This window comes from Phallusia mammillata, chromosome 3 (genome assembly GCF_965637545.1).
Source record: "Phallusia mammillata chromosome 3, kaPhaMamm4.hap1.1, whole genome shotgun sequence".
NCBI classification, from domain to species: domain Eukaryota; kingdom Metazoa; phylum Chordata; class Ascidiacea; order Phlebobranchia; family Ascidiidae; genus Phallusia; species Phallusia mammillata.
In genome coordinates this window covers 1,474,394-1,487,344 of record NC_137254.1, presented here as the reverse complement: position 1 = coordinate 1,487,344, position 12,951 = coordinate 1,474,394, and the positions used below count along the sequence as shown (strand labels likewise).

The following is a 12,951-nucleotide window of genomic DNA, read 5'->3' as shown; positions in this document are numbered from 1 at the left end:
ATTGCTTGGTAGAGTATTTACTTTGCGACAAAACTGCCAAATATTCGGTTTCGGACGAATTAAGACATTGTTTGTTCATTACTGTTGAAAATGTCAGTGCAAAATGCACGTATATTTTGTTTTAATACTTTAGGTAGCCTATGTGTATTAACTGAGCCTACCTTGTGATGTCTTTTGAACAACGAAAGCATGGTTACTTACTTTTTTTGCGTATATTTTGCGCTTTTTTATGTTTTTATGTCCCTAAAGTGTCAGTCGCCAAGCGACACAAACGTTGTAAATACAGCTGTACACATAAGTTCAGCAAACAGTTCGTTTCTCTTGAAGCCAAGGAACTCATTGTCCTTTATTCAAACACATCCTAAATAAGTTAGGCATGAACAAGACGATAAAAGTTCGCTGCACACCACACAGGGTTTACAACTAAGTTTTACGACAGGGGATGGAGGATTTTAAAGAGCTTTTCACACACTATTCTGGTTTAAAACACTGTAATTTACGTTTAATTACAAAAGGCGGTCCCCTCGACACCAATTGCTTTCTTGACTATTTTCTGCGCAAAATAAGACTTGTGGCTAGCAACTAGGTTATGAAAATGAACTTTAAAAAACTTTCAGAAGAAAAGAGTCCTAAAAGAAATACTGTAAACCAGTTTCACGTGTGGTTTATACTTAGTTGTGACATCGAACAGATTTGGTAAGGCATGGTGTTTTCTGCCATACTAACAAACTGGGGTGCCGTTAGACTAGCCCAGTAGTTCTCAACCGGGGGATTTATATTTTTCCCATGCTAACCGGTTCGCTGATCTCATAAAATATCGTGAGACGGTTCTATAGAATCGGTGCGAACCGGCTGAATCCCACCACTGCATGCGACCCTATTTATATTCCTGCATTCCAGCTTCCAGGGCGTTTGTTTCATTCGCTACTTTGATGGTTGGTAATTGATATACCCAACATTCGCTATACTTTCACCCAGTTTTCCACATCACATAAGAATATACAATCTAAAAATCGACGCATATGGTTCTTAGGGACTACTTCAGGGGGGCTACAGCTCCTAAAGGTGACTTAAGGGGTGCACGCAGTGGTGAGATTCAATTTTTGTGTCAGCCAGTTCTATCACAAAAGTTGTATTTTTCAGTCGGTTCTGTTACAAAAAGTCCATTGACAGTAACCTGTAATGCTAACGGCTCGCTGATTTCATAAAATTCCGTGAGACGGTTCTATAGAACCGGTGCGAACCGACTGAATCCCACCACTGGCTACATCAGGTCCTAATAGTGACTTGAAGGGTTCATGATCTGTAAAAGTTTGAGAACCACTGATCTAAGGGCTTCGTAAGTACATTTTCTTGTGAAATGGCTGCATGGACAAAGCCATTAAATTGTTAAGCGGTAATGTAAACATTTTCAACGAATTGCCACAGTCGGGCGAAATGTAATTACAACGACAATTTCAAAACGGATTAATATTAAAAAAGTCATTTGGAATAATTTCGCCCGAAGCTAACTTATAAAAAGAATATTTTAGTATTTTCTTTTTTGGCACGAATTGCCTTTGTTCTTCAAAACTTTATTTTTTAATCCATAGCCAAAAATCTCGTTTATTAATCATCATTAGAAGTAATTTATGTAAAATTAATAGTTAAAATTTTAAAAATTGCTAATTAGCGTCAATGTTTATTAAAGTAGTATAAGGGTATGTGAAAATAGTTTGCATGAAAGTTACTTATTTTCTAACTTTTATTTAAAGGTTGTGGATAAATTGTTGTTTACAATTTTCACTCAAAAAGTTGCAAAAAAGTTTCTCTCGAATTTAAGAAAAAAAAGAAGTTTTTTTGCGCTCAGCGTGGATTGTTGCCAACAACACAAAAGCTCGCTCAGAATTGCAACAATTAAATAAGAATTGCAATCCCAATTTTCGCGCGTTTGGGGCTTTAAGGGTCGTGACGTCACAATTAACTCGCGCCAGATCAAAGAACACGTGATGTTGTCGCGGGAAAAGCGAACAAGTTGAGTGGATCAAATTTCATGGTGCGTTTGTTTGCAAAGCTGCTGGAACTGGAACGATTTGTTTGACGAGTTCTGCAAATAAAATCTATTCGTTCTAACTGCGTGTGTGGCAATTTAAGTCCGTTTTGCCTGTTTTAAGCATAAATCAGTGCAAAAAACGCAGTTTTTATTTAGTTTTGTTTGCAAAAGTTTATTAGATTTTAGATTTTTTGATTCACGCACATTTTTGGATTAAAATTCTAATTGTTCTGTAAATTTGAGACAAAAATAATTTGCAGATAATTTGTCATAGAACACTTTTACTAAAAAAAGAACTGCAATTTTGTTTCACACAATGTAGCCAAAATCGGATATGTTTGCAATGAGTTAAATGTGTTTTTTTTTTGCAATAAGCAACAGTTTTGTTAGTAATTTTCCCAAAGTTTTTGGGTTAAAATTATCATATGTTTAACATTTTTTGTTGTAGTTTATAAAATATTGTTTTGTTGCAAAATTTGTTTTTTTTCTATTTCATGTGTCAATTAAAAAATTGATGATTTTATTCTTAGAGTTTCTTGTTGGTAATCAAAAACCTTAATAAATCCTTTTCCTGATTTTATTTTAATTTTTTGATTTACTAATTTGTTTCCAAGAACCACGGAAATGTTATGAAGACAACTGGCAACTGCTAAATACACTCAACGATCCTTAATCTTCAAAAATATTAAAGTCATCCTGCTTTACTAATGGGAACCAACAACAATACGATGAATGTGTCGGACGTTAGTGATTCGGAAGCACTACATTCATGTTACACATGTGAACACAGCGGAACAAAAAAGTCTTACTGTGTCAAATCAAACAGACAGAAAAACAGGCAAAGAGGAAGGTTATGTGCAAAATGGCCTTGTTTCTGTCTTATTGCACTTTCTATTATTTGTGCTGTGATGGCTATATTCTCTGTGTTCATCTATATTCAACTTTCCCAAGAAATTAACCAATTGAAGACAAACTTTAAGGTAAACATTGTTTGTTTTTTATATTTTTTTGGAAGTTATACCACCTTTATTCAATTGTTAGCCGCAGCTTATAAAGAATTTTTCCCTATAATTTGTGCGGCTATGGCAGTGGTTCCCAAACTATGCGCCGCGGCACACCAGTGAGATGTCATTAGGTGTGCCGCAAAAAATATTGAAATTAGAATCAATCAAGTAGAGTAGTAGTGCCAGGTGCTTAGAACACTAGGCCAACATGCTCCACGTCTCTGAGATGTTCAACTAGGCTATTTAACTATGAGAGTGACCTGTATAGCGGCTTTATGACCTCATAGTTAGTGCCTTTGTCAGCTAATTTGCTGTGCCATTTTAAACTGAAATAAAAAATTCAAATATATTTTTTATTCAAATGTTTGAAGTGCGCCAAATAATTTTTGTTTTTTCTAAAATGCGCACTAAAAGAAAAAAGTTTGGGAACCACTGGGCTTTGGCTTGCAATCGAGGGCAGTTTACATTTTAATATCATGTCGATATTATTTCCACTGCCCTGATTTTTGATTTGTTTTGCATTCAAAATTATTTTTTATGTTGGCATTTGACGTCGACATGAACTCTGCTGGGTAGAACTATTTTCAGGGTTGCCATACCGTCCTTATTTCTAAGATTTGTCCTATTTTTAAGGGCAATGTCTAAGAAAAATGTATTGTCCTTATTTTGAAGAAATGTCCTTGTTTTTGACTTGAGTCCTTATTTTTAACAATTACAAGTCAAATCCCTGCTAAAATTAAAAGTAAACCTAGACCTGAGCTGTTGTGAGATGCACAAAGTAAGTTATTTTAGATAATATTTCAAGCCTTTTTTCAGGTTCTACAAAAACGTTGCGGTACAAATACAAATCTTCAAGTGGTTGAGGGAAGTCTTGCGAAACTAGTCGGTGAAACGAAAAGAAATGAGGTATAGTGTTTAGTTTTTTTGAAATCTCAACTTTTCAATCAGTACAACTAAAACCAATTACACCCAAAAAAGCAAAATTCTTTGGACAACGCTGTTACATATTAAACTAAACCATAAATTGTTTTTTTTTAATAATAAAATACGGTGAATACATTTTTAGCAGCATGTTTATTTTGAGTTAAGTTTATTTCGCTTGGTGAAACAAAACATTATGACACAATTTCACTAAAACAATCACCAAGCCGGAAATAGCTGCGCAACGTTAATACTTATGGGGTGCAAAAGTGAAGAGCACAATTGGTAGACAAACATGATACAACTACACTATTATTTAGCATCAATGTTTACATTTACTAAAAATGGCCTTCAAATTTAAATTCTAATAAACTGCCTAAAAAAATTGGCATAGCAGTGATTTTCCAACAAATGCTGTACTGCAAAAAACAGAATGAAATTAACAGTTAAAATTATTGAGGTAATTTTTTGTGAACAGTAGTGCCTGCATGATTTGTAATTTTTAATTTTGATTTTAGAATTCTGTATCATTTGGTGCAACGCCAAAAGTCGGCGAGAAAGTTACTCGACCACGACGCCACGACGGTCACCCACATGATGGTAAAGTTACTAAATAATGAAACAAACTTTAATTATTTCAGATATTTTAGTGTTAGTTAAGTTTTTGAGGTGATTTTATTCAAGCAAAACAGACATTTGACATTCAAATGGGTTTTATAAGGCAAAAAGCCTCATATTATCTTTTTTTTTACCAAATACCGACATTTTTCCCAGTGTTTTTTAACTATGTGTCTTTTAACTACTTTTCCTTTCGTATTGATTAACTTTTTTTTAACCCCCAAATCATTTTGCTAACGTTATAATAGTCCAAAACATAAAAAGTTGAAAAATACTGCATAAAACAACTAGTCTTGGCCCACTGAATGAGTTTGACCCTGGTTTCAATTCCAGGATTCCATACCCATGGCCGAGACGGTAGAGACGGCCGGGACGGTGCCAACGGAGCAATGGGACCACCTGGTCCGCCTGGCCCACCGGGATTGCCAGGTGAAGGAGTAATTGGTCCGCTTGGTCCAGTAGGACCGCCTGGACCACAGGGACTGCCGGGGTTACCTGGGATTGCTGGACCACCTGGACAAAGTGTAAGTAACACTTGGTAATGTCTGCTTTGGCAATCAAAAAATAAAGTTAGTGAAAAAAAAAGTTTATAAAAATGTATTCTTACAAAAAAAAATATTTCTTGAAATTTGACCATTAGAAGTAAATATAACAGAAACAAAACAAACTGTTAAAAAAAGCTAGACAAAACGATTTGGTGCCAACTTGGCTGTTTCAATACTATGTGTGCAATGAGATTTACCAAACCAAACCTCACTACGACATCATAAAACATCGTATTTTGTGAAGCCATTGTCTGATTGTTTAAACTATTTCTCTCTTTTTTCGTGCAGGTTTCCATGTCTCTCATTCATTTGCAAGGCGATGGGTCGTCCAACGTCCCATCAAACAGTCGTAAGTGTTTTCATGACTCAAATTTATACTTAAACAATAATAATCCAAAATTCAGTGTATAACGCCCTAGGCCAGTGGTGGCCAAACTACGGCCCGCGGGCCGCATCCGGCCCCCAGTCCTGTTTCATCCGGCCCGCCAAACACCTTGCCTGGTTTTTTTTAGTCCAGACTTTAAAAGGCTTCTTCAAATTGTGGACAGTTGCATTTATCTCATTGATATATAAACCTTTTATTTAATACAAGTGTAAACAAGATGGTGTTATTTATTGTTATTCTACTACAATAATATATATTTAAATAAAGATGGCAACCAGTTACGACAAATTTTACGTAAATCTCTTTTTATCCGGCCCTCCAGTGGCAAGACAGTTGCAAATTTGGCCCTCTGGTAAAAAAGTTTGGCCACCCCTGCCCTAGGCCAAACAGAATCAGTATTTTCAAGAAATATATATTTCACCAAATGTTTATGCTATCTTCACCATAATAATCTCATTTAAAGTTTGTTATCCTAAAAAGTCATGTTACAACAAATGTGTATGTATATAATTTTGGTACAGCAATATATAATTTGTTTTTACAATTAGCTTTATAAAATCGATTATAAATTTAAGTTATACAAGTTTAAATACAGATTTTTTAAAAGTTTAGATTTTAAGGACCATAACAGCCTTACTAAGATAATGATGCACTGTTTTTTTTGTAAATGAACAAAAACAAACTGTTTGACTTATGTTTGTGTAAGTGCATAGAGTCATATATTTTTGGCATAACCACTTATTGCTTGTGAAAAAAGATTACTTTTATGTACCACAATAATTTTATCAGTTTAAAATGTGCTAACTCTCAATTAAGCTACAAATTAATACCACACACTCCAGATATATATATGCCAAAAAAGTCATTTAGTTACTTGTGACTTGTTAAGTAGGTCACCCTGTCAGGATTTTTGGATAATAGTGACAACTTTTAGTGAAATCCCAATCACCAATAACAACACACGGCCGACAAAGTCAATTTAATCCGGCATTTAAGTGTGTTTAAATAAACTTTTCCAAGAAAGGTGGCTGGCCTTGTTCGTCTGGATTTTGCAGTTTTAATAAGTTTGGGCCGCTGGTTTTGTGGGTTTTGCAATAGTTCAGATGAAAATATTTAAAATTAAGTCTTGCAATGTATAAATTTGTATTTTTGATCCAAAAAATAACCTTAGTATCTTGAAAAATGTTTTTTCTTGATTTCTCTTAATTCAGCTATTTCAGTCATTTCTACATCTTAAAGACCAATATTAGTTGATAACTTTGAAATAAAAAAATTGGCTTTTGAACATGTCATATGTGTTGCTATATGTTACTACCTAACTCTTAAGATCACTAAAACGACATTTGAAACTAATATTGTAATACCTATTTGGTAAACATTTTAGGTTTTTCATCAACAAAATAGCTGTGTTCTAAACTAAACAAAGTATTTATTACCAATTTGCTCTAATATTTTCGTAATTAACAATAACTTATGCCAACAGATGGTACATTAAACCATTGGAGTAGGACGACTTGGAGTTCTGGTGACGACTTTCGATATTTCCAACACAATGGAACCGTAAAAGTCCTAAAATCTGGGATCTATTATATTTATAGCCAGGTACGTTTGCACACAAGTATGTAACATTTTATAGGAGTGTTTTTTTGACATATAGTTTTAATGAAATGATTGTATCGTCGCTACTAGGATTATATTCGAGTACTGTGTAGTTATTAATGACAACAAAGTGTTAGATGCCTAATTCAGACTAGAACCACCAACCTTACAATTGCAAGGCGGTTACACTAAGCACTGGGTCATCTTAAGAGGCCGAGCTGGATTAGAACCACCAACCTTATGATTGCTGGGAGCTTCTACTAACTACTTGTGAAAACAATCTTACACTAGCCAACATAGACATTGTTTTGTGGAGTTTGAATTACTAAAACTTCAAAATAAACAAACAAAAATTGATAGCCGTAACAACATAAAGATGTTACAACACATGCCATCCAAAAATTATGGTTTTCAACCAGTCTTAGTCCATACAGTATTTAGTGCAACCGCCTTGCAATCGTAAGGTTCGTGGTTCTAATCCCATCTCGACCTCTAAGATGACCCAGTGGTTAGTGCAACCGCCTTGCAATCGTAAGGTTGGTGGTTCTAATCCCAGCTCAGCCTCTAAGATGACCCAGTGGTTAGTGCAATCGCTTTGCAATTGTAAGGTTTGTGGTTCTAATCCCAGCTCGGCCTCTCAAATTGCAGTAAACAGCATCTTGAAATCACAGGGTTGATGGTTCTAAACTTAGTATAATCTCTTCTTGGCATAAAAAACAAATTAACAATTGGAAATCATTACAATTTCAGTTTTTTTGTAACTTTTTAGCTTCTGACGAACGAATCGCCTACCACTTCGCTCAGCCATGAAGTGAAAATCAATCATCGAACTTTTCTGAAGTGCAAACAAGCAGTAAAAAGAAGCACATGTTTCACAGCAGGTATGTTATCTAATTTTGATGTCAACCTGATAATAATGTAGCAATAATAATGGTTTCGAATATATGGACAATATGATTTCTGCTTTGGAATTTATTCATTTTTTTGGTCTTAGGTATTTTTATCTTAAAAAAACTTGTTGTTTCAATTTTTTTATCTACTTTTGATATCACCCTGATAATGTAGCAATAATAATGGTCCAGGGTTTTTTATTTTGTTGATTGTAGACATTTTTTGTTATTAAAACTTGTTTATATTTTGTGTATGATTTCATTTTTTAATGCTACAATGCTTTAAATTTTCCACTTTTTTGTTTATAAATCCATGTAGAGTAATTTTATTGGCATGCAGGGTGCAGTTATAGACACAAAATTTTGTTATTTGTAAAAAACTAAAGTTTTTCCTACCAAAAATGACATTAACTGTTTCAAGTTAAAAAATCATTTTTCATTTCAATTTTTTTGGGGAAATTTTTTCTGCAAATTTTTTTTAGTAAATGTTACAAACAAAATAGCGGTTCGTACATGATCTTTTGAAAGGTCAAAATATCTTTTTGGCATCTTTATTAATTTGTTTTTGCCAAAATGTTTTTGTGGTTTCGGAATTTCTCCCGGGAAATGAAATTTAATCATGTCGAGGTCACAAAAGTCAACGTTTTAAATCACAAGGGACTTTTCGCTTGTTTCTGCTAAACCCTTTCAAACTTCTAGCTTAGTTTATGTGATCTGGTATTAAACAAATACCAACATGTAATGTAACTTTATTTTCAAATGTAATTGAAACAGATTTTATAAAAATTATTTGGTAAAAAAATAACGGGGAAAAAATGATGTGTTGTAAAAATAAACAAATAAACTCCAAAATACAATTGTTTTGTGGCAAGGATTTTAACTGCATAAAGTGGATAAAATATTGACCTATTTTTGCTTTGATTTGTAAAGTCGTGGTTACATGTTACCACTATGTTATACACTTTTTTGACTTGGGCGTTTACCCATTTTGATTCCGTTAGAATGAATGTAACCTCAAAATTGTGTTAGTTTTACAATAGACATAGATTTCTGCAAAAAATTCTAAACCTTTGTAGACCCATTTATATTGATTATGACTAGGGCGATTATTTTTGGACTTGTCAAAAAAAGTCAAAGTTTTGTCAAAACAAAGTTTATTTAGTGCAATCTGTCAAAATTTTCAATTTGTAGGTCAAAGTGTTTCGTTTTTTAGGTCAAAAATAATGGCCCTAATTATGGCATAATTCTGCCATTTAAATAGTTTTTTCAAAAAAATATATGTAAAAGACTATTTTGCAGGTTAAATTTTGGGCACAATCCCTTAGTGACCAAACTAATAATAAAAAAAATACGTGGGTCATCTTGAGTGCCATTGAACAGCATTCGACATAGATATTGAAATCCCAAGTACCTACATACTGTTGGCAAAAACTTTTAGTGTGCCGACGGCCTTTGGTTTGACAAGAGCGCAAATATTTATTTAAAGTAAGCCGGGCCCTCACTTTTGTTTGATTTCTTCTCCACGTGAATTGTCCTCATGGCTTCAATTTGTTTTTCTGGCCATAAAAACCATGACTGCTGGCAGCGTTGTACGTTTTGGGAAGTTTAATATATTGATAATGCGATTTAGATGTAGATCTTGATAATATTGTCGAACCTGACACAAATACTGATTTAAAACTGTCACAAAAACACAAAAGCTATCCAATGCTATTTAAAATAATATTATTTTGTTTGGTTAAAACCAGCGGTGGAATTCAGCCGGTTCGCACCGGTTCTATAGAACCGTCTCATGAAATTTTATGAGATCAGAGAACCGGTTAGCATTACTGGTTACTGTCAATGGAGTTTTTGTAACAGAACCGGCTAAAAAATATGGCTTTTGTGATAGAACTGGCTGACAAAAAAATTTTCAAGTTTGTAACTAGTAGTTAAATGTCAAACAAAATGGAGAAAAAACACTGATAATTTTCTTGTATTATTTACCTTTTTCCACTAAAATGCATCTAGGCCAGTGGTGGGATTCAAACTTTTTGTCAGCGGGTTCTATCACAAAGTCATATTTTTCAGTCGGTTCTGTTACAAAAAGTCCATTGACAGTAACCAGTAATGCTAACCGGTTCGCTGATCTCATAAAATTTTGTGAGACAGTTCTATAGAACCGGTGCAAACTGGCTGAATCCCACCACTGATCTAAACCAAATGAATTTGTTTTAACCAATTACTGCTCTTTCAAATTAGGAGTGGTATTTTAATTTTTATGTTTTTTTCTCCTTTTTAGGGGTGCGAAAGCTAAGAGCTCACGACACAGTCCATATTGTGGCGACATATCCCAAAACAAAAGTGGACATGCATGAGGACGTGTCCTTCTTTGGCCTTGTCCAGTGGAACCAGCAAGGCCACGACGAGTTGTAAGCAGAGAGGTATATCCCGTTGGATGGCCCAAATTTCGCTAGTAGCATATTGTCTATGGGTAGACCTAATGATGTTTGAGGTCAGATTTTGGTACTTGTTTTAATACACAGTGTAATTTGATCGATGTTTTTTTTTATCCATTAATGCCTCGTGATTATTGTTCATGATTTTGTCACGTTTTCATGATGAACTTTTTTAACTTCAAAAATACTGAAAAAGTCACTTAAATTGTCTGCATGCAAAACTTTGCAATGTTATTATAATTTTGAATGGTTCGAAAGCTAGAGTTTGTTAGGAAACCCCATTGCTAGAATAACGTGCCAAATCCCTGTGTGCTGTGATGTTTTGTGAAGCAAAATCAGTGATTATTTCTATAAATTAGACAGCATTTAAATTTTCCTAATTGTAAATTACTGTATGTGTTTTGACTTTTGACTTTTTTTCGTAATCCGAATTTTAAATTGATTTTCTGATACGTTCATTATTTTCTAGTTTTCATTAGTTTTTTTAGTTATTTGTTTAGACTACATCGCGTTTCCATGTGCTTGCGCATTTTTACGATCCCATACCTTTGTGGATGGCTGCTATGTTACCGTTACGACACTAAATCAATCATTTTAAACTTTAAAACTGCCATGACAGAAAAAAATCACTGCCCAAAGATTCCTATGAAATTAAATCACTGCCGTTTTTCTTGATTTAAACAAAACACTGTTAATTATATCCTGTTACCATGCAGTCTACTCAACGCAGTCTTTTTGATTGAAATTGCTTTAGATAAAAACACGTACTGATAAGTTTTGTACAGTATTTTCTCATTTTTCATCGCCTGTACATAATGTCCACTGTGATCACTATAAGCTGATAAAGTGTACGTTCCTGATCAAATTTTAAAAGTATTTTAGTTGCCAATATTTGTTAGTTTTGCAACTTATAGATTAATCAGTAAATAAAGACATTATAAATTTATAAAAGTACATAAAAATCAGATTTATAACCATATTTTTTCACGAGATCCAGCAAATGCAATAAGAAAAAAAATCATTCAGATTCATAATTCCAAAAAGCCCTGGCATTATCATAAATTTTTATTGTTTTTTGATTAAAACATGCAAAAACAATTTCTTCAAAATGTTGTAGCACTGATATTTGATGGTGCTTTTATTTTCACAACTGTTCCTGACTGTTTTTATGCTGAAAATCATGTGTACCAGTGAATTCAAAATATTGTTGCTTTTTTGTGTGTGTTCCTTAAAAATGTGAAAACTGTTGCATGCGCGTATTTGTACATTCACATTTACTTAAAATTTCAAGTTTAAATGTTCAACGAACCAGGAATTTCTTTTCTTAAAATATTGTTTTTACCCAAAGCCTTGATAAAGCTAAAAAAATATATTTTGATCTACTACAGTGGTTCCCAACCTATTTAAATGAATTTCTCACTTAAAAAAAAAAAAATTCATTTCTCCCTAAGCACTACGTAGTCAGTGGTGGAATTCAAACTTTTTTCAGCGGGTTCTATCACAAAAGTCATATTTTTCAGCCGGTTCTGTTACAAAAAGTCAATTTACAGTAACCAGTAATGCTAACCGGTTCACTGATCTCATAAAATTTCATGAGATAGTTCTATAGAACCGATGCGAACCGGCTGAATCCCACCACTGTACATAGTGGACTATATACCATACAAAGATCATTTCAAATTGGGTCTTTTATCAACTTCACAGGATATATTCCTAGAGATTAAGTTTAAAAATGAATTCCTCTCTGGTTGGGAACCACTGATCTCTTAATCTACTTAAAGTGTTTTGTCACAATTTTTTGTGTATTCTACAAAAAAATAACCATTGATTTTTATTACAACTATGCTTAAAATTTGTTTTTACCCTAAATTTAGACATGATATACTCTGTTTTGGCTTCATGGGTTATTAAAATTACTTTTAATGTAAACATAATAGAAAATATGTTTTAAATGACATATTGTAGAAAATATATTGTTATAGTGCCAATGTGTTCATTTCTTTTACTGTTATTCGCATTCCATTGGCTGCGTGCAGTCTAATTTTAAGACCCAAAAATTTAAGTGTTTTTTTACATAAAGTGTCTTTTCTTCAATCCTGTTCAAAAAAATTGACAATGGCACACACCAGCACATAAAACTGCTATTACTTTTAATACAGATCTGTCTTTTTGAATATAAAGTCACAGGCATTCTATTTTCACTGTGATGTAATCATTGACGTTGGTGTGTGCCATTGTGACATCATAAACCAACTATTGTTGTATGTCATTATAGTTCCAACAGCTTTATAAAATGTTCCAGTTTTAAGTGCCTGCATTTTTTCTGATTGTTGGATTAAATGGCTTAAATAAAAGTATCACACACAAAAAATGTGCTTTTGTTTGTTAAAATAGTATTTCAATATGCAGACAGTGCACACTGTTTGGGACTAAGGTCTCATCAGTGCAGTTGTGACAAGAGATATGCCGTATTGGCTAGTGTAGTGGTTATCAACCTTACATGGAACGTGGGCCCCTAA

At 33.5% G+C, this 12,951-nt stretch overlaps 1 protein-coding gene across 1 annotated transcript; it reads left to right on the top strand.

The window, feature by feature from the left end:
- Positions 1-1,918: 1,918 nt before the first annotated feature.
- LOC145218221 (uncharacterized) lies at positions 1,919-12,794 on the top strand. The gene is made up of 9 exons (XM_080085622.1): positions 1,919-2,035; positions 2,647-3,012; positions 3,853-3,942; positions 4,476-4,557; positions 4,909-5,099; positions 5,409-5,469; positions 6,989-7,107; positions 7,874-7,985; positions 10,276-12,794. Exons 2-9 carry the CDS (start codon positions 2,740-2,742, stop codon positions 10,407-10,409), a joined length of 1,062 nt encoding a protein of 353 aa, XP_079941748.1. The 5' UTR covers positions 1,919-2,035; positions 2,647-2,739; the 3' UTR covers positions 10,410-12,794.
- The last annotated feature ends 157 nt before the right edge of the window (positions 12,795-12,951 follow it).